Genomic DNA, 26,128 nt, shown 5'->3' with positions numbered 1-26,128 from the left:
GAGGAACTGGCACGTGATGATTTCAGCGCAATTTTCAAGCCTGTGCTGCTAAACGTGACGGCTGTAGCCCAGCGGCGGGGGGGACAGGCACGGACGTGACCCGTGAGCCCGTCGCAGGGTGAGGTTCAGGCTCAGCGCTCCCCCCAGCCCGGCCGTGCCGCAGGTTTCGCTCTCAGCCTTTTGTCCCCCGGTGCCGGTGAGGGCCGAGGGGCGCGGGACAGGGGACGCGAGAGCTTTTTGGGGCACAGAAGGACAAAGATCGGCTCCGAGCGCTGTTCCCCTCGCTGCCCCTGCACAGCACCCCCTCCCAGCCCCCCTCTGGGTTTGTCTCAATGCCCACCGAGCCCCCCGCACCGCAGCCTCCCCCCCCCGTCACCTTTGATTTTCCTCTTGGTCAAACCCCCCCAGGTCTCTCACAGGCAGGAGCCGGGCAGCGCGTCCTCTCCGCACCCCCCCTTCCTAAACTGGCCGCGTGTCACAAAGTGCAAAATTCAGGACGGGAACGACGCTGCCGGCATCGAGGAGCCCGAATAGCACCCACCCTGCCGGGAACCCTCGCCCCGCGGCGGGGCTGGCACCGACTCGGACTAACCCAACCGGCGGCTCCGTCCGCGTCCCTCGCCGGAGGCAGAGCTCAGAAGGGCTCGCTGCCGGGGCGAGGAAGCCGACGGCAGGTCTGCGGGCAGACGGGCAGCACGTCCGGTGGGGACCCGCAGCACCCCAGGGCTCCGAGGACCGACAACGACCCCTGGAAACTAAGTGCAGAGCACCAAAGAAACTGGCAGTTTTGGTCAAGCCGTGAGGAATTCACCCCCTACGGCATCAGGAAAAAAAAAAAAAAACGAAAAAAAAAGAAAAAGAGAGGACAGGAGGAAGGACCAAGCGCGCGAGGCAGCAGCCGCCCACCCTCCGCAGAGAAAGGAGAAACCGCGGCGGGACCGAGAGGTTCGGGACGCGCAGCACGAGACACTCAGCACCCTGGATCTCCGAAACATCACACCCACGGTCACGCACCGTGGCTCAGCTAGAGGTTTCCATGCATTTACTTTATTATTTTCAAGTTGACGAACAATATCGATACGACTGGGTCGAGTAAGGCTATTTTCCTCTTTTTTTTTTTTTTTTTTTTTTCCCCCGCTCCTTCTCCCCTGCACGGGGAAGCTCAGACAATGCCCAGACACGCGGACCCGCACACGAACCACTTGCACGCACACGCACGCCAGAACACCGAGACACAGAAGAGGAAAAGTCATTTATACCTGACTGGTGATGAGGTCTGTCCTATCTTAGTCAAAGAAATGTTTATGTGCATAATGTACAGAGGTGCAGCATTTACACATAGGATATCGTAAAGACACAGAGCTTGCTACAGATGCCTTCGAGTCCTTAGAGACGCATCCCCCTCCCCACCCTGACCCCATCCCGGTCCAGCTCGCGCCACGGCTCCGAGGATTTTAGTTTAACTAAAGAGTTAAACCCCGGCGGGTTCCTCGCCTCGCGCATACGTTACCCTCTGCCTCCCCGTTCCGAAGCTCCCGCCGACGCTTCGGCCGAGTCTCGGCTTTGTTGGGTGTTTTTTGTTTTGTTTTGTTTTTTTTTTTTTCCTCCTTTCAAACGTACCCAGAAAAAATTCAGCCAGGAGAAGAGGTTTGAACAGCTCCTCGCGTCCTTGGAGAAAAACAAAGAAACAAAGAAAAGGAGAGGGGGGGGGGGGGGAAAAGAAAAAAAAAAGGAAAGAAAAAGAAGAAAAGCACCCCAAACCAAAGAATCCGCGTGTCCGTGCCAGTATCTGGAATGGAAGGGGTTGGTTTTTCCTTTGGTTTCTTACTGAAGGCAAAGGTGAGCGTGGGCTGACAGTCTGCACGGGTCCGACCCCGACATTCAGGCCTGGGGGGACCCCGAGGTCGCCCCGTTTGTGGTCCCAGTGACAGGCGGGGGGGACGCGGGGACCCTCGGGGTGGAGCTGGGAGGGAGCGGGGGGCAGCTCCTCGGGCCCGGCCCCGCCGAACAACAGAATAAAACAAAAGAAAAAGATTGTTTCTTGGGTCTTTGCGGTTTGTTCTGGTTTTTCACGTGTTTCTCACCAACGCCTCGCCCCGCGCGCTGCGGGACCCCGGGGTGTCCGCAGCCTCGCTGCCGCGCTCGGAGCGTTCCAAACAAACAAACAGAAAAATTTTAAAAACCCACCTTGCTCCTTTCTTTTTTTTTTTTTTTTTTCTCGGAGCTTTTGCTTTGTTTTTAGTGCTACTTTTCTATCTGCCGGATTCCAGCCCCGAGACGGGGTCGACGGGGCCGGGGACGACTCATCTGCATCTCACTTTTGGTCGAGGGAGCTTCTCGCTCCGTCCGGGGCAGGGATGGGGCAGAGGGGGAGAGGGGCCGGGGCCGGGGCCGGGGCGGGGGGGGGGAAACATTTTCCTAAAGAAAAAAAACGTTTCTAATTGCCTGCAGCTCGGGAACAGCAACGACAAAGAAACACCAACCAGATTCTCATCATCCTTAGGCTATTTTTGAATTTCATTAAGTGCCCGTCGAGAATAAAGCCAATCCCAGCCTCCCTGGGCTGCCCTCTGCAAGGACGTTACATTCAGTGTTTGTCAGCAGTTTATATGGCTCAGCGGGGCCGCAGGGCTGGCAGCCCCTTTCTCTAGCAATGGCAGTGCAAATACACCTTTTGAGTTGAAATGTATTTGTGCTGTTTTGTTTTTTTTTTTGTTTTTTTTTTTTTTGTTTTTTTTTCCTCTCTCAAAACACAACTTCCCTTTGTTCATTCATTCCCTAGAAACAAACTTTTTTTTTTTTTACTTTTTTTTTTAAATTAAAAATGAAAAAATAAAACCAAAGACACTCTCTTATCCCTTCCGCTCTTGCTGCTCTCTATCCCGTGGGATGCTAAAGGGAGTCCAGACTCATGCTTTAACAAAAGTGCTTATTACTTGAAGCAAGTGCTTTGGACCAAGGGGGCGGAGAGAAACTTCCTTTTTTCGGAGGTCGGGGCAGAGGAGGGGACGGGTGACCCGGTGCCTGCGCGTTCGAAACCGAGAGCTTTAAGTAGCATCGAGGGGCGGGGGGGAAGCCAAAAAACAATCGCTGCTTGGTGAGAGCTACACCAAAGGGATGCCGGGCGCCGGCAGAACGCTAAGCGGGAATGGTCCAACTTTGGCATAAAGGTCCGTGGGAAGGAAGATTGGGGGGAGCCCCCGTCCGCCACCCCTCGAGGGGCCGGGGGGGGGGGAGCGGGCAGGGTAGCGGAAGTTTCCCTCCATCCCTCTTTACAACGCACTAGGGAAACCATCACAAATCTCGTTTAGCAAAATAATGCATTATTACCAAACACTTTGATTATTACTTAAATTGTCAAGCTGTGCTGTCAAATGTATACAATACAGCGTTAAAGGAGAACAAGACTGGTACCCGCAAGGAAACTGGCCGCACGTCCCCCTTCCCACCCCACCCCGTGCTTCCTCCCGTGTGCTCCCAGACCACGGATGCGCTGCTGAAACCTCGTTTCCCTCCATCATTATTATTATTATTATTATTATTATTAATTATTTTTAACAAGACACAAGGGGAGGGGAGAAAAAGATCCTCGCTAAGAGCAAAGAACACATATATATATAAAGCATGGCGCTGCAGAGAAGAAATGGAGAAGCCCTTACAGAGATCACATTGATTGTCTCGTCATAGTTTTAGTCGTCATGTTGAGCGGAAGGTAACACGTCGTAGCACGGAAACAAGGCCAAAAGAGAGATCAGTTTTCTTCTCTAAACGAACAAACTGAAAACCACAATAATACTCCAAAAAAATAAGGGGGGGGTGAAGGAAAAGCAGCATTCTCCGTGTGCTCTAGCAAACGCTCTCACCCTGGCTACAGGAAAAAGCCGTGTTCAAGTGAAACGGTGCTGGAGTCCCGTCCCCCGTCAGTGACGCTAAAGCCCCACGGCATCGAGGACCGGGGCACGAGGGGCACGGCCACGTCCCACCCGCGGTGGGCACGGGACGGCCTGGCTCTGCTGGTGCCTCCAAGCTTTCCCCGACCGACGGGAGAGCCAGAGCATCCGCAGCAGGACGGAGCCCTCGCGGCCCCAGGGTCTGCCCCGCTCCCAACCCATCTCCATCCCTGGGAAATCGCTGCCCGCGCCGGGGACGGGAGCCGGGGATGGGAACCAAGGCCGGTGGTGGCTCGGCCCCTCTGTGTGCCTGAAAAAGTACTTTAGCCCTTGAAGACAACGGCTCAGGACTTTGGACCCATTTTCCTGCCCCGCGGGGAGGGCGAGGGCCAGCAGCGAGAAGAAGAGATAAAGTGATGCCTAAATTCCTCCCAGAAAGGGAAAGAGCTGCAAGAGGCAAGTGCGGACTCGACAGCAATGTAAACAAGTCTCTTTTTCCAGTTCTCCTCTGTAGAATACTGAAAAGGATCTTCAAAAAGGATCTTCTTATTCAAGTTTCGCGAGTTTTATTCTGGTTCCGAACTGAGGTATTCGGTGCAGAAAGGTTAACACTTTCTTTCAAGCTAGAGGATCGGGGAGGAGGGAGCAGGGAGATGCGATCGGCCGGGGACACAATCCTACGCCGGCACCACAGGAGGGGACCCAGCGAGCCGCGGCCGTCGCCTTACCGAGAGCCGAGTGGGGGGGGACTCGTGGTCCGAAAAGGGAAGATCCCTCCGGAGCAGCCGGAGGAGCCCAGCCCGCCGGGGAACGAGCCCTCCGGGGACCAGGCTGACCGCCGCGCTCCTGCTCCGAGATCTCGCCGGGGGGAAATTTCTCGAGTGCTTTGCTGAACAAAGTGCGGGTCGGCAACGGGACGGGGAGACCGAGCTCCGGCGGCGAGCTGGTGCCGAGCGAGAGCGACAGGAGGTCCCCGAGCCCGCTCCCCTCTGGGAAAAAACTCCTACGTGAAACGTGAAGAATATGTGCTTATCACCCAAAGGCCAAGACTGAAACTTCATATTTGGTTCTAAGAGTTTGGCTTTGGTAAAAGAAAGAAACAGTGCGAGGGGACCCTCCCCGCCGGGAGCCTCCCCCGGGAACGGCCGGCTCCAACGCCCGCTCCACACCACAACCTAAACCTGACAAACACCGCCCTAACAGGAGCCACCTTCATTTAGAAACTATTTAAAAAATTAAGAAAAAGACACACACAAAAAAAAAAAAAAAAGACGTTACTACCTTGTTTTGGTTACAGAAATGCTTTTTCTCTCTGAAACGCCAGGCAGAAGAGCCGCAGCGTGAGGCTCGTGCGGTCCCATCGCAGTCTCGCCGGCAAAGCGGAGGCGAGCGGCCAGCGAGGACGCAGCGGGAGAAGAGGGATCCCGTCCCGGAGGGATCCCGTCGGGACGCCCCCAGCCCCGCGCTCCCCGCTTTCGGCAAGGCTGCGGAGGGAAAGGAGGTCGGGGGAGAAGATGGTTCCCGAAATGCTTGTTGCCCTGTCAGCCCGTTCTCGTTCTCTGCATCCCAGTCTTTGGCTTTGAACAGACTCGTGATATGGAGAAAGAGTGTTGTTTGTTTGCACATGATACTGTTACAGTAATTCAGAAGGAAAAAAAAAAAAAAACAAAACCAAAAAAACCCCAACCAACGGAAAAAAAAAAAACAGTGCAACATTCTTGAATGCTTCAAACCTGCATCATAAATATGATTTCTAAAATTAAAAAAAGAAAACCCAAAACAAAAAAACAATGATCCCACATACACGCACGTTAATAAACCTGCCAAGATGCTGCATTAGAAAAATAAACACAGACTTACTTAGGGTTGTGAATAAGGACTTCGAAGTGCATTTTTTTTCCTTATTAAAAGGCTAAAACTTTCAGAATATTTTTTTATGGTTTTTGTTGTTTTTTTAAAGGTAAATGCTCGTCTCTTTATAAATAACTTTTTTCTTTTTTAAAAAAAAAAAAAGCAACACTGACTCTCGCATGGAAACGGCCACGCAAAACAGAGAATGAAAATTCAAAAAAGAATCGTTTCTTAGGATCCGACATTTTGCCAAGAAAAAAAAACAACCAACCAACCAACAGAATCCCTAAAGTGCCTGGTGTGGGGAGGGAGGCTCCAGCAGCGCATCCGCAGCCGGCCGACCGCGGGGTTGGGCAGCAGCACCCGTTTTTGCATATAAATGACAGCTGCCAAAAGGATATTTTAGTGTCCCAGGTACAGTAGATCTTGATTCAAGTGTTTGTATTGGAATCGAAGGATGAGCGTGAGGAAAAAAGTGATTGCGAGAGAGGAGCAGTTACAGTGGCACTTGGCCAGGAGCTAACACCCACCCCGGCGCTTGCACGACCAGTCAGTTCCCAAAGACTCCCACCCCCCCATCCCACCAAGAGTTCAGGCTTCCCCGTCCCGGCCGGCCGGAGCGAGGGCTCGGGGCAGCCCCGGGGGCGTCCCGGAGGCGAGGCAGGGCGGGAGGCTGGCGCGGGGCACCGGGAAATGCCGCAAACGATGTCGATCCACCCCAAAAGCTGGGGGACAAACCCCCTTCCCGTCTGCGGGCCAGGGGACGGCGGCACCTGCCTCATCTCGGCCGGGCGAAGCCCTGACCCCGCGGCGCCCGGTCCTGCCCCGCCGTCGGAGCGGCGCAAGCACGTGCCGACGGGGAGAGGATCGAGGAGGGGCAGGGGACGGGAACGGCGCTGCCAGCTGCTCGTTAAACCAATTAACAGCTTTGGCACTGCTCCGGCAACCCAGCGAGAAGAGAAAGCTCTGAACTCTTGGCCTATTCCGGCCATGCTAGAAGGCCTGCCCAGTCTTGTTCTCCTTTAAAGTGCCCTATATTTATAGAATTTCTAAATAAATATAATAAGATATTAGGTCACCCATAGTTTAAGCTACTCCGAGTAACAGCCGTCCAAGCCGATGGCATTGTGCCGGTCCTTGCTGTAGGGGCAGGTGCTGCCGTTGGGCAGGGCCCCGCAGGCGGTGGTTTTGGCTGCAATGCCGCAGTTCTTGAGGAGGTTGAAGCTGAAAGAGCTGATGGCGTCTTTAGGTGGGAAAGGCTTCATGGTGGAGAGGATAAGTGCCAGGCAGTCGGCGACGTCCTTGTTGGGGGCACATGCCAAGGCTGGGGTATGACCTAGAATGAAGCCAAGGGGTTAGAAACGCCCCGGGCGGGCACCTTGGCCAAGGAACGCTTTGACTGGGGTGGTTTTCACCCCAAAATTGAGGGACCAGAGCATCTATTTGTCTTTTATCTCAAAAGACCCTGTTTCTGGGCACCGGCAATCCCTGCAATTGCAGCAACTGCTTTGAAGCGTGCCAGGATCAGCAGGAGACAAATAAAAAGCCTCGGAAGCCCTGACAGCATGGCAGATGCAATGATGTTTTTCACAATTTAAAGGTATTCCAGTAGAGCAAGAACTCTGCTGGGAAAAAAAGCTTCTGGCCACAACAACCAGTCTCTGCCAACTTGCAAGCGAGCGGACAGCTCGTGGCTGGCTCAGGCGGGGCTGGTTTTGTGCCTGCTGCGACGGCAGCAGAGCCAGAGAGCCACCAGAAGCTGCTCGGGGGTCAAAGACATTCTCCGAACACCTGCGGGACCCAGAAATGCTTTTACAGAGGATCGCAGGATCCTAAATGTCCTCACCCAGGCTGTTCCTGCGATGCCACGAGCTCGTGCTGCTCAGCCACGGAAGGGACGCAGAAATCCTTCCGATCCCGGCTGAGCGCCTCCCCAGACAGCCCCCGTCTCCTGGGGACACCACGCCAACCCCCCCCGGGGGCCCACGAGGAACACGCACCTTCTTCATCCACAGCCAGCACGGTGGCACCTCTGCTGAGCAGGGCCTGGACGACGGAGGCCAGCCCGTTCCGAGCTGCGATGTGGAGTGGCCTGGGGGGGAGAGGGAAAGGCGGCGTTAACCCGGAGCCTTTAACACCTTGCGCCAAGCGAGAGCGGAGCTCCTACCGCCGCCCTTTCGCCGATGCATCGCCCCCACCCAGCCAAGCCCTGTTTTTCCCCCCAGCTGTCCAAATACTCACATCTGCAGAGCACTGTTACTTGCATTGATAAGGCCAAGGTCTTGGGTTTCTCCCAGGATCAACAAGGCACACTTTTCATGACCCTGGAAAGGAGACCGGACTCTTTATAGAGCACAAGCGGGAAGGCAGGGGTGGCAGAGGGGACAAGCTGCTGTCCCGTCCATCTCCTCTGCAGCATCTCCTCCTCTGCGCGGGCACACGGATCACAAGCCTCCTGCTCCCACCACGTCCCAGGAAGCACACCGAGCTCCCCAGGAAAAACACGTACGGGTCTGTGCTATAACCCAAGCTGCTCAAAACCGAATCGGGAGCGTCTGTACAGGTCAGGGCAGGTAAGCAGGCAGGCAGAGCAAGCCCAGGGCCCTCACCTCTGCTCTGGTGGGGCAGGAATAGGCAACAACCCCTCTCGTTAAGGTGCAATCCCGGCTGCGAGCGGCCGGCTCCCTACCTTGCTGCAGGCCAGGTGAAGAGCTGTGTTCTTGTTGACATCCAGCAGAGTTATATTTGCTTTTGCTTGGTACAGCAGGAACTCTGAAACGAGGAGGGTACAGCTGCTGTTGAGAAGCAGCGGCACAGAGCCCGGCATTGCGGGGCAGCGGCCACGCGCTGAGGGGACAGAGGACAGGGGCAGCTGTCCCTGCGTGCCTCCGAGGAGAGGGACACGGCCCCACGGGAGCCGGTGACGAAGGAGGCAGAGGGAGACTCGCACCCCATGCCGGGGAAAGCGGCTGCCAGCCACGTACCGACTGCTGCAGTGTGCCCATTCTCAGAAGCCATCATGAGGGGAGTCCTCCCCAGCTTGTCAGTCATGTCCACCTCGGCTTGGTGGCGCAGAAGCAGCTGTAAACCATGGATGTTGTCTGCAAAGGCAGCAGCGTGAAGGGGTGTCCTGGGAAGAAGAGAAAGCGGGTAAAGAGGAGGGCACAGCACCCACCCCCGCACGACTGCCCAGGCCTGCAGACACACGTCTGGGGACGTCGGAGTCCCTTTGTGCCACGGGAATTCACGTGGAAACCACGGCGGGAGGCACGGCCACCACCCAGCGGCACCGGGGAGCGGGTGACAAGGGAGGGACGAGTCTGCGCTCACCTTCCTTTGGCATCTCTGCTATTAACAATCTTGGCACCTAATGCTTCCACCAGCATTTCAGCAGTGCCGTCCTGGTTGTTAATTCTGCAGCAGGGACGAGAAGGAAAGTTAGAACAAGACCAAGCAGCATTAGCACGTCTGCGGTGGGAGTGAGCAGCAGGTTCCTAGGGCTCGGACACAAACAGCAGCTGGTCTGGAGTTGTTTAGGGTAAAACACCCTTTTACCCTTCTCGGTATTACTCAAGGAAGCACAGCACCACGCCAGACAACAGCCTTGCCCACCCCTCTGCTGCTACGGGTCCCAAGGACGCACCAGGCCCACCCCAGGCAGCATGTGGCAACACCACCTTCCTCACGCCTCCGCAGCTGCCCGGGGCAGCACACTCCTTCCTCTCCCGGCTGCAGGGCCAAGGAATCACGCCAGCCGCCGCAAACCCCTCTGCGCCCAGCGGGACCCCAGGGATCACGCTCACGCTGCCCCAGACACCTCTGCGGACGAAGGCTTGGGACAACGTGGAGCCCTTTTCCCATCAGAGCCCATCTCCAGAGCCTCGTGGGAAGCGTGGAGATCTCCCGAGATGCCACGAGGGAGCTGAGATGAGCAGGTACCACCCTGAGGAGCTGCCGCCGCCCAGGAAAGAGCCCTTGGCAAGAAGGGCAGGGTGTGGGCTCCTCCGCCCAGAGTCCCCTCTCCCACGTCACCCGGCTGGGAAGAGCCCAGGGCAGGTCCCAGACGCCACTTACACTGCACAGTGCAATGGAGTAAAGGGGTTTCCTTCTAGGTACGCAAACGGATTGTGTTCAAGTAACAATTCAAGACAATCTTCATGCCCTGTGAGGAGAGAGAGACAGAAATACATCAGCACCCAGCCTGCGGCTCCTCACCTGCGACGGAGCGAGAAGGGACAGAAGGTCCCTCTGCCTCTCCCCACGTCCCAAGAGCCCGAGGCCCCAGAGGCTGCACAAGACCAACGGCACCGAAGGGCCCAAACAAACCCGTTCCCCAGCGCAGAGGCAGAGGTTTTATTTCCTCTCTGGCAGCCAAGCTGCTGCACTTCAGGAGGTCTCTAATTCCGCGCTGTCTCCTGAAGGACTCCACAGCCACATTGCTAGCTTCCCTGTGAAACGCTGAGACATCCCTTCCCGTTGCCGTACCAGTCCCACCGCTCCCTGCAGCCAGGGTGACGGCCGAGTAATCCTGTAAATCCAGCAGTCCTGGAGGGAGCAGCCTCAGCTGTTCTACAATAGCTGTTTTCATATTTCGTTCCTTTTTTAAGCAGCTTGGCAGGGGCAGAAAAACTCCCCGCCTCCCTCCCAGGTCCGTGCCGTCCTTCCCACCAGGCTGAACCCACTGCCGAGCTGACGGCTCCCAAAGCAGTGGGGGACAGCGGGACAACCTGGGTCTTCCTGGCTCCCTCCCCGCCATCAGCAGCCGGAGCGGAGGCGGGCAGGGGCCCAGCCGGGTCCTTACCACTGTATGAAGCCCAGTGCATCGGTGAGTAACCGCTGTAGTCCACCACAGAGTCCAGAGGGTCAGTAGAGAGGGCTGCCTGCAGCAGGGTCCTCAGGATTTCTAAGTGGCCGCACGCCGACGCAAAGTGGATCGGGGTGCGGCCTTTGAAATCCCGACACAGGACGAAGGCATCGTGGTCCAGCAGGGCAGCCAGGCAGTCCTCACAGCCCGTCACAGCCTGTGGCCAGGAAAAGAGGACCAGGAGGTCAGCTCTCACCCTCCAATCGTTTAACAACAGAACTACCCCCTTCTTCCACAGCGTTCTTCTCAAATATTGCGTTTCAGGAAAGGAACATGGGCTCTTTCAGTGAGGACTCTAGTGACAAGGGACATGGTTTAGTGGTTGGACTTGGCAGTGCAAGGTTAGCGGTTGGACTCGATGATCTTAAAGCAGGACGAGCAGAAGCTGTGGGGCTCCAGGCTCGCACTCACCCCTCGGTGCAGGGCAGTCCTTCCCCTCTTGTCCGCCGCATCGGCTGTGGATCCCTTCTCCAGGAGGAGGTGGACACAGTCAACGTGGCCATTCATGATCGCCAGCATCAGTGGGGTTCTGCCGGGGGGGGAGAGGCAGCAGGGTTTGGAAACCGGCTGCATTCAAGCACTGCCCTCTCTCCCCTGCCCCAGCCACCCTGCGAGGGGCCTGACCCGGTGCAGATCCCAAGAGAAACATCCAGACAAACTCACTGGCCGTGGATGTCCATGACGTCGGTGATGTCTGCCCGCTCCCCGCTGTCTATCAGGAGGTGCAGGGAATCAGTGTTCCCGTTGGCAGCTGGAGACAACGCAGGAGGAAAGGAGGAGTCACGCACAAACACACACACAAACGCGTCCCCTCCTTCCAGCCGCTGCCGCAAACCGAAGGAAAGGGCTCGTGTTCAGCAGCCAGGCACACGTGGCTGGACAAATTCGTTATGTGGTTGCTAGGCTACAGGACCGATTAGCACGTGCACAGGCTGAGCTGAAGACACGTGTGTGCAGAAGCTGCGGGTGTCTTCTCTCCCACCCGCTGCTGAGCCACTTAGACCCTCAGCTTCTGCTGGCACGTTCCAGCAGGCTGCACTGGCCGCATCCTGGCTCCATCATCCCAAACTACAGCCCCTGCCCTCTCCCCCAATGGCAGCCGGGTGAACCAGCAGCCCTGGTTCAGCACCGACGGCTGGAAGGGCTCCGGACACGTTCCCTTGCTGTCCCCCAGCCCCGTCTGCCCTCCGTCACCTGCAGCGTGGAGAGGGGTCCACTTCCTCTTCCTCTCCTTCACCAGAGCGGACGCGCCGTGGCTGGTGAGCACCTCCACGCACTCCGTGGAGCCTCTCTCCGTCGCGAGGTACAGCGCCGTCCGCCCCTTGTGGTCCCGCACGTCGAGGTTCACGAGGGTTTCGGCAAGTGTCTTTAGGGCTTCACAGTGACCATTATAGGCCTGAGGACAGAGCAGCACACTTCAAAGCGGTGCCCGGAGAGGCTGCTGTGTGTCCCCCCCTGCCCAGGACAAATCCTGCTCCCTGGGTCTCTCCAGCCAGACGAGCTCTCCTCTCTGGCCATCGCCTCTCGTTTGCACCCCGGTCCCACGCAAAGCCCTCGCCCCCTCCCGCTGCCCACACTCAGACAAGGGAAGTGGCTCCAAACAGCAGCAACCCGAAAGCCCTGGAGAGAGCAAGGAGTTTAACACGTAAATCAAAGGGGCTCTGACCGATGGCCTGTGGTCTAACCGCTCCCCGGTGCCTTTCCTGCTTTGCCCCGCTCAGCACCGAGTGCTGCAGGGACCCAGCCCGTGCCGCCCAGGAGCAGGCACCTCTCTAGGACTCGGAACGAATCCCGCATGGAGCCAAGCGCCCTCCGCAACTCTGGGGTTGGGCCAGCCGTACTTACAGCTAAGTGCAAAGGGCTGACTGGAATGGTGCTTTCCACATCCTCCAGGCAGTTAAAAGACATTTCCAGGAGCTGCAACAGCAACAACACAAAACCATAACAGATCCTGGACTCGCAGAGGCTTCGACGGACACCCTGTGTACCGGCCGGATGCAGAGGGGTTAGAAAACCAGCTCATCTGCTTCAGAACGATCTGAATTTCAGGATGGGACCTTCCTTAACCTGTCTTTGGGACAGTCACATCAAGTCCCTGCTATCCAGAAGGCGCCTCACTATTCCTATGATTTCCTGTGCCCACAGGGCTGTGAGCTTACCCTGCCACAACGCAGGCATTTCAGACGGTTAGAAGGCATTTTCCGTACCGCGAGAGCTGTTCCTTAGCACAGGTCTCCAGGCTTTCTTTTAAAAGCCCAACCGTGCTCTATTGCCAGGGTTTTAAGCAAGACATCCATACGTCCCCCTGTGCCAGGTAACAAAGCTCCTTTCTCTCAGGCCCGGGTCTTTCCTCCGTGGCATTCCCAGCACGACGGCTCCCCAGGAGTCCCCATGGTTTTTAATCAAATCCATCTCTCTTCCTCCTGGGCAAACCCTGACGCCGTAGCGCCCACACCACACGCACCTGCACACCACAGGGCTTGACATGTTCCTGAGGGGGGGAATTCCCCCCTCTCCCGGCACAGGGGTGGGGTCTCCGGCTCACTCACCAGCTCGAGGTTCTGCCTGTTGCCGTACGCAGCTGCGTAGTGGACAGCGGTATATCCCTGCTTGTCCCGGAGGGATGGGTCAGCACCATTATCCAGCAAGAACTCTAAACAACTGCAATGAGCAAGAGAAAGGGGAGATGAAGAGTCAGGGGAGATTGGAGAAGCAGAGCTCTGCAGGGCCCCCCCGCTCTGATCCCAGAGCAGATGCTGTACTAATCCCCCCAAGACACGGAGCGCATGCAAAGCCCGCTGGAAGCGATGGCCAGGTTTGCCCGGAGAATCAAATCAACAGATGTTTCCCTCAAGGCATCACCGCTCGTTTGGCGTAAGCAGAAGCCAGGTATTTCTAGCGCTTGCAGGCGGGGGTCCGGGGAAGGGGTAAACAACAACCAACTGCCGGAGAGGGCTGTGGCACGGACTCACAAGAATGCCTCCTTCAGCCTGGACTCCTTCAGTGGCTCCTCATCAGTGTCATGGCTGTTTCCTGAATGAGTCTCTGCTCTGAAAGGGCAGAGACCTGCATCAGTTTGCTGATTACCCCCTCCTACCCGCACGCTCCTCCAAGCGCTCCCCTCTTCGCAAACCACGGAGCACCAGCTGCAGGGAGGCAGCCAGGGAAGCGCGGAGCGTCACCGCCCAGCAGCGTGCCATCGTCTCCAGCCCCAGCAGCGAGGAACGCGCGTCCCCGAGACACTCACCGCCTGTACGTGTCCGAAGCAGCAGCATAGTGTAAGGGGGTACAGCCTTTACAGTCAGCCTCGTTAATACTGGCTCCCGCCGTGACCAGTGTCACCGTACACTGATAGCTGCCGTTGGCAGCTGCGTAGTGCAGTGGAGTCCTGGGAAGAGGGGAAGAAGGAGGCTTAGCAGCGCTGCCTGTACAAACGGAGAAACTCGCCTGGCAGCGAGGCAGGGCCCAGGGAGCCAGGCACCCCCCGCTGCCGAGCGGCACCCTGCTCTGCCTCGAGGGTTTGGGTCAGCAGCTCCTTCCAAAGAGCCAAAGCTTGGGGCGAGGGGGGGTGAAGGAAGCAGCTTTAGACGCCAAATGCAGCAAAGGTCTTCGGAATGTCCCAACCCAAACCCAGGCTCGGAGCGCTCCAGCTGTTTTAGGGCTGCAGGAATCACCCTTGCTCCCTTGCAAGGCCCACAGCGCACTTACCTTCCAAACTTATCTCTCCTCCTCAAGTCAGCACCGCTGCTCAACAGCAAATTAAGACATTCAACGTTCCTACAGGAGGTGAGGAGATGAGTTAGACACAGATCGGAAGAGACCACGGCAGCAATGCAAACCCCTCCTAGTTGCAGACAAGGCAGCTACGCTTCTCGCCCGCGCAGCCTGGACGTGCCGAAGCTCAATTCAGTCTGTCATCTTTGGGCAGCACAAGAGCCGCAGCCATGGCTGGATGCTGCATACACAAAGCTCTTTCCTGCTCTCCAGTGAAATAACCCTTCATGCTTCCTGCCTTACCAGCGCTATCCTGCACCGCGTGAAGCTCTCAAACAACCAGCCAATTATAGAGAGACATTAGCCGCAGCATTAGTGCAGCTGACGCACTAGATTTTATGCTACAAAAAAGACCTAGGATTTCTGGCTCCTGCGTCAGTGCTTTGTTCCCGCCGCTCGGGCAGGGTAGCAGCGCTGCGATGCCGAAGGACGGCTCCACGGCCGGCTCTTGAGCATCGCACAGACAGAATAGAAACGAGGTCCTCGATGGGACTCTACACCTCTGCCGTATTGCTGCAGCCACGTTCGCTCTCAACACCACGTGAAATCAAACCCCCTGGCAAACAACACGAGGCATTTACACAGCCAGCTAAATCCCTGCTGCTTTTCAGGCATCAGCTTGCGAGCCCTTTGCGAACCCCCAGCCATTTTAGCCCCATTTTAAAGAAGCGCAAACAGCCATGGAGGGGAGCGACCAGGATGAGTCACAGAGTCAGCGGCAGAATGGGGCCAAAAGTGGCATTTTCATTCCTGCTCTAAACACAGGTCTCCGCTCTCTCCCAGAGCCGGGAGCAGCACCCAGGGGTCCGACTCCCAGTCCTGACCAAAGCGCTGCACTGGCTGCCCGTGCCGTAGCTCACGGGGGGGGAGAGGAGGGTTACAGTTTGGGCTGGGGGCAGGCAGCAGCCTTCCTGCGCGCAGCATGGGACCAGCGCCCCGTGCACGGCTCACCCTCCAGAAGCAGCAGCGTGGAGGCAAGTCCTCCCGAGGTTGTCAGGGGTGTTGATATCGAAGCCTGCAGACAGCACGTGCTCGTTGCTCAGCGAGGAGACGATACTGTACAACTGACCTGGGTGGCAGGAGGGGCAGGAAGTCAGGGGGAAGTTCGAGGGTTCCCCGAGTGCCCCCTGCCGCAGGAGGGGCGGCCGAGTCACTCACCTGAGGAAAGTAGCTTACGACAACAGTCTGAAAATCCAAAGAGAACAGCTAAGTGCAGAGGGAACATGTCGTGGATCCCACGCCTGGCAGGAGATGAGAAGGGAGTCAGGGCGGATCATTTCTGCATCCTCCAGCCCAGGGCAGGGAAAGGGAGGAAGAGTCCCTCCTTACCTTGCAGTGTCAGCACCATTCGTCATCAAAGTACTAATTAGCAGCTCGTGGCCATATCTAGCAGCAACGTGGAGGGGGGTATTGCCGTATTTGTCAGCACAGTCAATCTCACTGCCTAGAAAGGAAAAGCCAAGTGCTTTGCCAGCGGGTCCCGAGCAGTCCCAACTGTTCCCACGGCCGCAGCCCCATCTCGGGGACACGGCTAATAACTCGAGTGCGTTCAGCATTGTGCAGAAGGAGAACTGTAAACTGCTCTCTGAGCTGAGAGCCCACTTGTACCCTGCAAGCCTGGGGCGTTAGATCTCCCCTCTTCCCCCAGGAAGGGATGCATTCAGCCCCGGAGCTCTCTGGCTGAACCCCTGGGGCATCTGCCAAGCCTGCAGCCCTCTTACATCGATATTGTCTTTCAGGCTGGATGTGGCAGTGGGAATGTTCTTTGGCCGCAGGAGCTCTGACCTGGCTGGAATTTCAGTCCCCTGGTTTGCACTTCGCTGCCCTTGAGGGCACGCACGCTCCCTGCCACCCCTGAGCAGCACAGGGCCACAGGCAACAGCCCCAAGAGCACAGAAGGGAATTTGAGTGATAATTGTAGAGCTCTTAAACCCTCCGAGCAAACATGCAGGGAGATGCCGGAGGCGGGTGCCAAGAAGCAGAAGAAAAGGCTCGGCTAACCCAGGGCCGGAGGAAGAAGCCACTCACCATTCTGAATGAGGATCTGTGAACGCGTGAACCGTCCGTGAATGGCAGCCATGTGCAAAGGGCTCTTCCCTTCCTTACTCTGCGGAGAGCAGAAGCCACGTCGCATCAGGCTTCCAACCACCCTCCCTGAGCTCCCCCCCTTGGCTCCCGGCTCTCCCCATCCCTGAGCTCAACCCCTCAGTGCCAGACCTGAAAGTTGACATCAGCCCCGTTGTTCACGAGGAGCTCTAGGCACAGGGCCCCATTGGTGGAGACGGCAGCAAAGTGCAGAGGGGTGAAGCCCTTCTCGTTAGGCTGATTGACGTTGGCGCCGTAATTGACCAGCTCGTTGGCCACGGCATCTTGGCCCATGTAACAGGCAATGTGAAGTGCAGTGTTTCCGAAGGAATTTGGTTCATCAATCTGTGGGCGCAACAAACCCCGGAGGATTTTGGGTTTCAGGAAGGCAGGCAGGCAGCCGAGAACCAGCCAGGGCTGCTGCCACCACCCAGCGCCCTCTCCCGCCCCTGCCTCCAGACTGGCCCGCACCCGAGCCCACCCTGCTCGCGGCCGCGGGGGTCTTACCTCAACTCCCAGCCTCAGCAGGTGACGCACGACTTCGATCTGGCCGCTGGCTGCCGCAGTGTGCAGCAGGGTGTAGCCTTTTTTGTCCTTACACATCACGTCAGCTCCCCGGGCCACCAGCAGCTTCAGAACTTCCAAATGCCCTGACCAAGAGACAGCGGTAAGAGCCAGGGGAACCCAGAAAACACAGACCTGGGCACAGCGGCCTCTGGGGAGCTCCACCACCCTGAAAGGTGAATCCATAGGCAGCAAACAACGTGGGAGAAGAAACCGGACCGATGCCCGTGGGGAAAACCTACCTAGAAACGCTGCCCAGTGGATGGGCTGGCGGTCCTTCTTGTCGCAAGTGCTCAGGCTGGCCCCTTTGTTCAACAGCAGGTTCACCATCTAGACAGGGAGAAGTGGTGAGAGAGGCAAGGCTGCCGTTCCTCCCGCCTCGCGCAGGCAGAGGCGCCTTCGCTACCCATGAAGCCCAGACCCAGGAAGGGGGACGCACGTGGGACCCCCTGCGCCCGAACCCGCCTGGCATACCGTACCTCGAGGTGGCCGCTGTGCACGGCGTGGTGCAGCGCCGTGCGGCCCGTGCGGTCCGCGACGTTGACAGTGCTCAGCAGGGGGATGATGGCCTCCACGCATTTGGTGGCCCGGTTGGCAGCGGCGACGTGCAGAGGCGTTTGCCAGTATTTGTCGCGGGCATTGACATCTGCCGAGTGCTTCAGGAGGAGGTGAAGTGCCTTCTAGCAGGAGCAGAGGAAAGCAGAGCTCACCCAAGCTGCTGGAGCCCGCAGAAGCCCTCCAGCCAGGTGGGGGAAGCTGCAGCTCGGTCCACCTCATGCTTTCAGCACCCGCAGGGCTGCGCAGACCCACGCCAGCCTACAGCCCCGAGAGCCGGAGCTGCCCTTGTGCAGCTGAGCTGAAACTGCTCCACATGCTCACAAGTACGGTTTCTCCCTACTCTGCCAAAGGGAAGGACTTGTTTGCTTTCCTGTCCCTGTTTCAGGATGTTATCACAGAAAAAGGGTGAGAGAGGTAAAGACAGTGTGAGAGACTCCCAAGAACGAGCAGGGAGAAGGAATCTTCCCTACACAAATCCCCCGGCCCTCACCCAGGCTGCTCCAGCTCCTTCCAGGCTGGAGTTCGGTGTGTGGGACCTGAATGAGCCGGGCTCAGCCCACCCGCGTGCAGCTGTGAATCGCGGCTGCACCAGGGGTACCGGCACCGAAGAAAAACCTCCCAGGCACGTGATTTAACTGTGAGTGAGTGTTCATCCATGACTCACGAGGTGCGAAGCGCCCGGGGGATGACAAACGTGACCCACTGACCTATATTTGATAATTATTTCCCCCTTTTGCTGGTAGAGGCTGTTTGCTGTGACCCGACATTTTCCTTGCTACGGTTTGCAGGCTGTCCGCTTCCACGCGGCATCGGGGCAGCACTTCCAACGATCCCAGCCCCACGGCTCACGGCTCTGCTCTTTTCTCCCAGAAGCACAAGAATCGGCCGGGCAGTAAATAAACCCAGCGACCCTAGAGAGCGCGCTCCAGGCAGGAAGAGCTGTGAAGCACCCGGGCATTTTGGAAAGGCTCCTCTCAGGAGCTGGGCATGCAGGGCACTGTCAGAGCCCTGTGCCAAGCATCCCGGGGAAGAACAGAACGAGGGAGGTGACTCTCCAGCACATCTGAGCCGAGGCAGAGAAGCAAACGAGCGCGCTCAAATTCACAGACAAGCAGCAAAACGGCCTCGGCTTGCTGAGCTCCCGTATTTTAGCGACCCACAGTAACTGTCCACACATGTTCACAGCAAATGCCTTCACTAGAGGTTTACGCTAATGTGTTTCATCCCGTGTCTGCTGTCAATTAAGAGAATTCACGCAACCAGTCGATGTGTGGTAACTTGCCCTGCACGTCAGAGTCAGGGCTTCGGATCCCCCGGCTCCAACCGACACGACCACAGAGTTTCTCACTCTCCAGCAACTCAAAACAGGACAAAGTTAAGTGGGATGAAGTTAAGCCCACAAAAGTTAAACGTCAGGAAATCTTTCTGACAAGATCTGTTGGAATCAGCTTCCTAGAGAAAGGGTGAGAGCCCCATCATCCCTCAAAGAAATATAAAGCTGGATTAGAGAAAGCCCCGTGGAAGGGGGAAAGGCAGGAGGAGGATGTTGTGGGGAAAACCTTTGCGCTAACTCCTGAAGGACAGAGGGAAGGGAACCGAGGGGATTTTTTTCCCAGCTCTCATTTTCAGCCTCTGAATTATGCGTTCGTCCCCTCTCCACTCTAACGAGACCACCCATCTCAGCCAAAACCAGGCAAGATGGAAAAGAGGAGGAGAAGCACGGTCCCCTCCTCCCATCGGCGTCCACCACCCCCACGCAAGGAGCAGACAGAGCCAGAGGGAACCTACCTCGTTACGAGAAGCCGCAGCGCGGTGTAACGGGGTGAGCCAAACAGTGTCCTTTGCATTAACGTTAGCACCTGAGGAAGAACAGAAGGAGGGGTCAAGGGGACAAAGAGGTGACCGGCTGCCCCGCTCCGGAGTCCCCGGGTAGGTCTGCGGCCACCTCTGAGGCAAGAGGGCGAGTTCTGCTGCAAGAGGGGACCTTGCACTGAGCTTCAGGTGAGACAGGCCCTGTGAACTGCGAGAGGAACAAGGTACATCCCCTGGGGGGCTGTGCTGCGCTGCGAAGGACGCGGCAAGGCGCAGACCGGAGAGGCTACATCTCCCGGAGCACCAGCTTCCCCACCAAGCCAGAAAAACACAGCAGAGACCCAGCGAGCTGTTCTGCTCCTTACTTTAAAACAAGGCCACTTGAGACAAAAAAGCAGAGCATTTCACGTTGGGAGCTGCAGTCACTGCAGGCCGCATCTCCGTATTAGAAAGGAAAGATGACAGATTACTGCCATCCCAGCTCCAGATTTGTGCCAGGCACTTTGGTCCCACGACCCCTGAAGCCCCTGCCTTTCTTTGCTGCTGAGTATTCAACACGCAGGCATGAAAAAATCAACACAGGACACGTGAGGGCATCCCGTGCTCCGCAGACGGAGCCGAGCATCCCCAGTCCTGTTCAACAAGCCCTCAGCAAAGGATTTCTCTCCTTGTCAGGGTCAGGTCGGACCATGCCAGCCTTGGGGTTCCCCCACACCACCTGCAAGAAGCTGCCAAGCCCAGGGCGCCCTGGGACGCTGCGCTGATGAACAGCAGACGAGGAGACTCCGCTCTCTGCACCGCACGGGCACAGGACCCGAGCTCAGGGCTGAGCGTCTCTGGAGGGAAACGAAGGGCAGCTTTATGCCAAGTAACACAAGCCAAAACTGAGGAAAATCCCGTGGTTTTTAGCTGACCCCTCTCTATGAGGAAGTGAAACTCTGCTGCCCTGAGCATCCTGCTGTTCAAGGTGTCTCCGAGGTGTGCACCCCCGCCGCGCCCTCCTCCAGAACCTCCTCTAACACCGTGCACACATCCCCCTCCTGGCTTGGTTTCCACCTCTGCTATTTCAGTTTCAAGATGCTTTTCTGTCTGAACAAAGCTCTTAGGATTATGGCAACATTTCCTAATCTTCCCCTGGCTGCAACCCCACTGGCTTAAGCATGAGCACACGGTTGCTTGGAGGGTGACCAAAAACTATTGCTCTGCACCCCTCAGGCCAGAGGAGATGGGAACAACAACGCCTTAAAGGCAGCGCCAGCACACGAGAGCCGAGCACCCTGAGCCTCAGCCCTTACCTGACAGTATGAGGAGCTCCAGGATTGCAACATCTCCTATGTAGGCAGCAGCATGCAGCGGCGTTCGTCTTTCTTGGTCCTGAGCAGGGATGTAAGAAACAAGAACTGTCTGTGAGCTTTGAGGGCAGGGAGATCTCTCACAGCACAGTTCCTCTGCCACTCCACTCTGCCCCAACACCGCCCGTAAGCGCGGTGCAGCATCGTGGGACATGGGACAGGGGAAAAAACTGCTTAAACCCAGCACGCTCCGGCGGTGCTGCAGGGTGCGTGGCCCTGTGAGAGCTCCGTGGGTGCTGGGGTGCAGCTGGCAGCAGAGCAGAGGGTACCAGAACCCCAGCAGGAGACGGGGAGGCTGCGAGAGCTCCGGCCACTCATTTCACCACCACCCCCCCCCCCGCTGACTCCCTGGAGACCGACTCAACCTGGCTCCGGTGCTACGGGACTTAATGAATGTCTGCAAAGCACTCGGTGATCTGAGATGAAAGCCTGGCCGCGCTCTGACGGTGCACAGGCTGTCCCATTCCGCACGCTTTTATCCTCTCGGCCAACAATAAAAACCACTCAGAATTACAGACAGCTCCGAAACCAGGCTCAGAGCTGCCAGCTGCTGAAGGCCAGGAAGGTGCAGAAGCCCCTCTCTGATCTTAGATTGGATTAGCCGAAGAAAAAAATACCTTTCACTTCTGTTTACTCAGGGCCGGGCCCTGGGTAACCTCTGCCTCAGGCATTTGGTTCAGGCTTTCCTCGGGGAACATGCCATCTATTAAAGGCAGGAAGCAAACAAGTAGAAAGCCAGACGAGCACCACTCGTTTCAAGCCCCGGATTTTGTGTTTGGGGAAAAAAAAAAAAGTAATTGCTTTTCATCAGGATAAAAACTGTTTGGAAAATGGTGGCGGTTTCGTTTTTGTTTTTTTGGTAACAACTTGTGCTGGCACAACCAGGCAGGAGGATGTGAAAGTGAAACCCAGCTGGCAGGTCACTGCACAAGCAACAACATTTCTAAACCTGCACACAAAAAGGAAATTAAGTGTTAACAATCGTGGTTTTATTCCTTCAGCAGCTGCGCGAGAGCTCAGCAAAACAATCCCAACCCTCTCTCCCGACAAGAGAGGACGAAGAGCTGTCGGGTCCCCAACCGAACCAGTCATGGAAAAAAAATCCCCGCGCTATCTCTGTGTAACAAGCTCCGATACAATCGAATTGTTCGTCCTGCTGGCACATGGGCACCAGCGCGGGGCTGCCCTCACCTTCCCGGGACGCCGGCCAGCGTCCGCCGCGCCCGCCCTTGACCTCGGGGTTTAACACCACGAGGATCGGGGTGTGTGCCGGCCCCGGCTCTGCAGGCTGGGTCGGGCGAACGCCCTGATGAAGCGCTCGGCGAAACAAGCAGGAGCAAGGCAAAACGCTGGCAGCTGCCTGCAGCACAGCTGGGAGCAGCACGGATCAGAGCCCCGGTTAATGCCACAGCGCAGAGGAGACGGTGAACCAGAACAGGCTGCTCTCACCCAGAGCTCACAACTTAGCCCAGCTTTCGGGCTGAGAGCGCAGGAACTGCTGACCCGGCACCAGTCCGACCGTGCCACCATGTCAGACGGACCTGGGCCGGTGCGTTCCGAGCCGGCCAACCCGCCAGCCTGCGTTTCCTATCTGTGCATCCGCCGCCGATTCGGTAGCGGGAAGCTCGTAAACCAGACCAAGGGAATGCACGCTGACAAGTCAGACGGGAACGCGCGCAGACAGGTTTCACGTGGTCCCCACACGAGGACAAACCTTGCTCATCACCACCAGCCCGGCGTGACTGAGGGCTGCTCCCCCAGGAGCCAGCCTGGCCGCTCGGGGACCCCGAGGGATGTGTCCGAACAGCGGCCGCCTCTCCCGGCCTCCCTGGAACGAGCGCCAAAACCATCTGCCATCAGGCTTGAGACGAGGGCAGTGGCAACCTCTCCTAACACTTGTGTGGTGAACTCGGCTTTGCTGAGCGGCTCAAATCCTCCTTCCCCTTTGGGGAACAACCTTATCACAAGGCAGGCCTGCCGCGTTCACACCAAACTATTTTGGGTCACCATCCCAAAGGAGCAAAAGGTAAACTGGCAAGGCAGCGAAGCCGAGCCTCCGTGAAAAGCCCTCCCACCCTCCTGCAGCCTCTCAGTGATGCTCTGCGCGGCCGAGAGCTTTAGGAGGGGGAGGAGTCCTGGTCTTCCACGCACCCCATTCTACAGATGGCAAGAGCGAGGCAACGGGACAAAGCTGGACGGCAAACGGCAGCCAAGCCGGGAGCAGAATCCAGAAATCTGTTTCAAAACCCCAGCTCTGACCATCCTTGCCCAAAAGAGCCGCCCCCCCATCTTGATGGCACCCACATCCGACCCGCTGAGCCTCTGCTCGAGAACTGCACTGCGGGGAAGGAAACCAGGAGAGCTGGGGGGAGGAAGGGGAGCGAGCACGGCCGGGCAGCACTCACCAATACATTAATGTTCTCCTTCTGATTCAGCAATGACCGCACCTCCTCTACATCGCGGTTGAAGATGGCTTGGACCAGAGGAGGCTACAAAGGAAACGAGAATTAAGTCATGAAGGTGGCACCACATGGAGGGAGGGGAACCGTCAGCCTCACGGCACGTCAGAGACTTCACGCCAGCCTGATTCAGCCAGGACCTCGCTCCACAAACGACCCCCCGCGCCTGCGGCTGCCAGAGCTCGGCCCACCGGCAGCGCCCGGCAGCTTCCTCGCATCCACAGCTCAACCAGCACCAGGGACCGATTTTCAAGCAAGCAAAGGTAGTTTTCTTGGTTATTTGGTGGTGAACAGACCACGGAACCATTGGAAAAGCCTCCCTGCTTCCCGAGCGCAAGGAGCAGCGCTGATCTCAACCCCAGCAGCCCACCCGCAGACCCTCCAGCAGCGTGCCCATGGCACGGCTTAGCTCTCCACGTGCAGTGCCCGACCACGGGAAGGCGGGTCCAGCTCCCGCTGTCCACAGCTTTAGCCACAGCCAGAAGATCCTCCCTCCGAGCCGGCTGACGCCTCCTGGTACCAGACAGACCTTTGCAGACAGCGATTCAGGTTTCCCAAGGCACAACTAGGTGATGCCTCCTGCTCTCCTGCAGAAGGCTGTGCACTCACTGCTGCTCTCCTGCCTCTTGAGAAACACCTACGACGCTACGCTGGCTCTGATGATGTAAAGAGCCTGGCAAAGCCCAGCCTGGCAAAGCCCAGCCTGGAGCTCCTCCTGTTTCCTGCTGCCCACATCTCAAGGAAGTTACCTAGCAGACCTCGGTAAAAACCAGGAGCAGAGCCCGAGCCCAGGTGACCGAGCCAGCTGGTGCCGCCGGCTGCAGAACCGACGGCCTGAGCTGCCGGAGCCGTTTGTGTGGCGGGGCAGGTCGGTGGGTTGGGTGCTGCCCAACCTCCGGGCATCGCCCGAGAACCTGCACCCCATTTCGTGTTTCACAGGCACGGAAATGCCATTTTCTCACAGCAGGTTCTTTGGGGCAGAGGCCATAGTGCTCTAGGTCCGTTCAGTGCCCAGCACCCCCCGACCGCTGCCAAACCCGACACTTCCCCGCTCCGGCCGTCCGAGCCTCTGCTGCTTTTTGCATGGCAAGTCCAGGGTGCTGCGACCCCAAGAAAGCTGCGGCAGCCCCAGTGCACCCCCTCCAGCTCTGCCCCCACGCCTAAGGCTGGATCTAACGGTCAAAACCGGCGAGCCCCGCTTATCTTGACCTCTCGGAGGAGCGACAGAGCTTCGTTTACGAGGCAATCCCTTCTGGTCCCTGCTGCCCAGCCAACCTCACGCTCATCTGCTCACCCTACCATCAAAGTAAAAGCAGTTAAACACGGGGAACACATCCCAGGTCAGAGGGAACACGTGAGTCATTCCCCTGGAATGCAGCAGACTCAGCATCACTTGTTAGACATTTAAAAAAAAAAAGCTTTTTTAAAAAAAAAAACAAGCCCCAAAAAAACAAAAAAGGGAAAGAATCGCAGACGATAATTATGCCCTGAGCAGTCTTCAGTGGCGCGCGGTTTGCAGCAGTGCTGGGTCTGACACACCCACCCACCATTCACAGGGAAAGCTAAATGTTTTGGTTACCAAAAAAAAAAAAAAAAGTTCTATTTAAATCACAGATCAATCCCTCATCCTCACCCCTCCCCTCCTTCGCCCACCCTGCTGGGCTTTAAGCGCTCGCTATATGAACGATACCGCAGGAGCGGGGGGCGAGGGGCAGGCGTCACTATTTGGTTTCAAGGGGCCAGCAGCCCCGATCTCCAAAATCGAGGTGGATCATGGCTGTTTATGTAAAATGCAGGGGAAGAGCGTCCGAGCCACGGCGACGCTGGGGTGACGGCTCTGGTGATGGGTACGGACATCGAGCCCGAGGACGCCGGGGCAGGAGTGGCAGCGTCCGTGCTGGGGGACGGCGACGAGGCTGCTCAGGGATGGGGGTCCCGGGCGAGACCCCGCGATGGGCAGGCGGGGAGTGCGATGAGGGCGGCCCTGGGGTGGGGGCTGCCTTGAAACCTGGCGTGGGAGGCACCCTGCACCCCCGGGGTGATCCCAAAGCCCGATGGGGACACCCAGCACCCCGGGGGTCTCCCCAAAGCCCGATGGGGACACGATGGGGGGGCAGTGGGAGGCGCAGCACCCGGGCTCCGGTTCCGTCCCGGGCTCCCACCCCCGCCGGGGCAGGGGGTCCCGGGGCGGGGATTCCCTCCCGGGGGTCCGCGCTCGCCGGGGCGGGGGGTTCTCCCCTCCTCGGCCCGGGGGTCCCGTCCCCGGGCTCCTGCCCTTACCGGGCCGGGGGTCCCGCCCCCGCTGGGCCCGACTGCCGAGCCCGGGTCCCGGCGGCCGCGGGCGGAGCGGAGCGGAGCGGAGCGCGGCGGGAGGCGAGCTCCGCGCCGGGCCGGGGCTGCGGCGGGGCGGCGCGGGAGGCCCGGCGGGCCCGAGCGGCAGGTGGGAGCGGGCCGGGCGGCCCCGCACGGCGATGGGCCAGGGGCCGCGGCCTGGGGAGGCGGCCGAGCCGGGCCGGGCCGGGCCGGGCCGCGCCGGGCCCGGCGGGCGGGCGGGCGGCGGCGCGCACTAGGCCGCACATCCGCGGGCTGGCGTGGCGGCGCGGCCGGGCGCGGCGCGGGGGAGCGGCGGGCGGCCGCGGCGGCGGTACCTGGTCCGTGATGCTGAGAATCCCCATCTCGGGGCCGCCCTCAGCGCCCAGCTCCCGGCATCGGGCTCCGGCCGCGGCGGCTCCGCTCGGGCGGCTGGCGGGGCGGGGAGCGCCTGGGCCCGCCCACCGCCCGGGGAGCGGCCGCCACCGCCGGGCCGCAGCGCCGCCGCCGGCCGCCATCGCCGGGGCCCGCGGAGCCGGGGGAGGGGGCGGGGGGGGGGGGGAGCCGGGCCGCCGATAGCCCTGCGGGGTCTGCGGGAGCGCGGCCCCG

At 58.3% G+C, this 26,128-nt stretch overlaps 1 protein-coding gene across 2 annotated transcripts; it reads right to left on the bottom strand.

The window, feature by feature from the left end:
- Window positions 1-1,025: 1,025 nt before the first annotated feature.
- ANKRD52 (ankyrin repeat domain 52) lies at window positions 1,026-26,029 on the bottom strand. 2 transcript variants are annotated; one of them, XM_054807096.1, is made up of 28 exons: window positions 25,858-26,027; window positions 23,156-23,239; window positions 20,694-20,772; window positions 19,375-19,445; window positions 17,508-17,708; window positions 17,271-17,358; window positions 16,972-17,114; window positions 16,597-16,809; window positions 16,408-16,486; window positions 15,709-15,823; window positions 15,538-15,620; window positions 15,331-15,448; window positions 14,314-14,382; window positions 13,853-13,993; window positions 13,578-13,655; window positions 13,155-13,266; window positions 12,451-12,522; window positions 11,800-12,001; window positions 11,269-11,356; window positions 11,017-11,134; window positions 10,543-10,762; window positions 9,816-9,903; window positions 9,072-9,155; window positions 8,726-8,871; window positions 8,431-8,513; window positions 7,983-8,065; window positions 7,742-7,833; window positions 1,026-7,077 (listed from the first exon to the last, which is right to left on the bottom strand). In XM_054807096.1, the coding sequence occupies exons 1-28, from the start codon at window positions 25,882-25,884 to the stop codon at window positions 6,833-6,835; spliced, it is 3,222 nt and encodes a 1,073-aa protein (XP_054663071.1). In that variant the 5' UTR covers window positions 25,885-26,027; the 3' UTR covers window positions 1,026-6,832. The 2 variants fall into 2 exon arrangements, with proteins under 2 accessions (XP_054663071.1, XP_054663072.1); XM_054807097.1 differs by lacking the exon at window positions 13,578-13,655 and having other exon boundaries at window positions 25,858-26,029.
- Between the last annotated feature and the right edge of the window lie 99 nt (window positions 26,030-26,128).

The sequence above is a fragment of the Grus americana genome, chromosome 31, assembly GCF_028858705.1.
Source record: "Grus americana isolate bGruAme1 chromosome 31, bGruAme1.mat, whole genome shotgun sequence".
Lineage (NCBI taxonomy): Eukaryota > Metazoa > Chordata > Aves > Gruiformes > Gruidae > Grus > Grus americana.
The sequence above is the reverse complement of the archived record's forward strand: the minus strand, read 5'-3'. Positions and strand labels throughout refer to the sequence as shown.

Excerpts from the sequence above, each read along its gene's own strand:
- ANKRD52 (XM_054807096.1), bottom strand. The coding sequence starts at position 25,884 with ATGGGGATTCTCAGCATCACGGACCAG. Across the intron at positions 17,115-17,270 it reads CCACTGGGCAGCGTTTCTAG|GGCATTTGGAAGTTCTGAAG; the intron begins GTAGGTTTTCCC and ends TCTCTTGGTCAG. Across the intron at positions 11,357-11,799 it reads GACCCCTCTCCACGCTGCAG|CTGCCAACGGGAACACTGAT; the intron begins GTGACGGAGGGC and ends CGTTGTCTCCAG.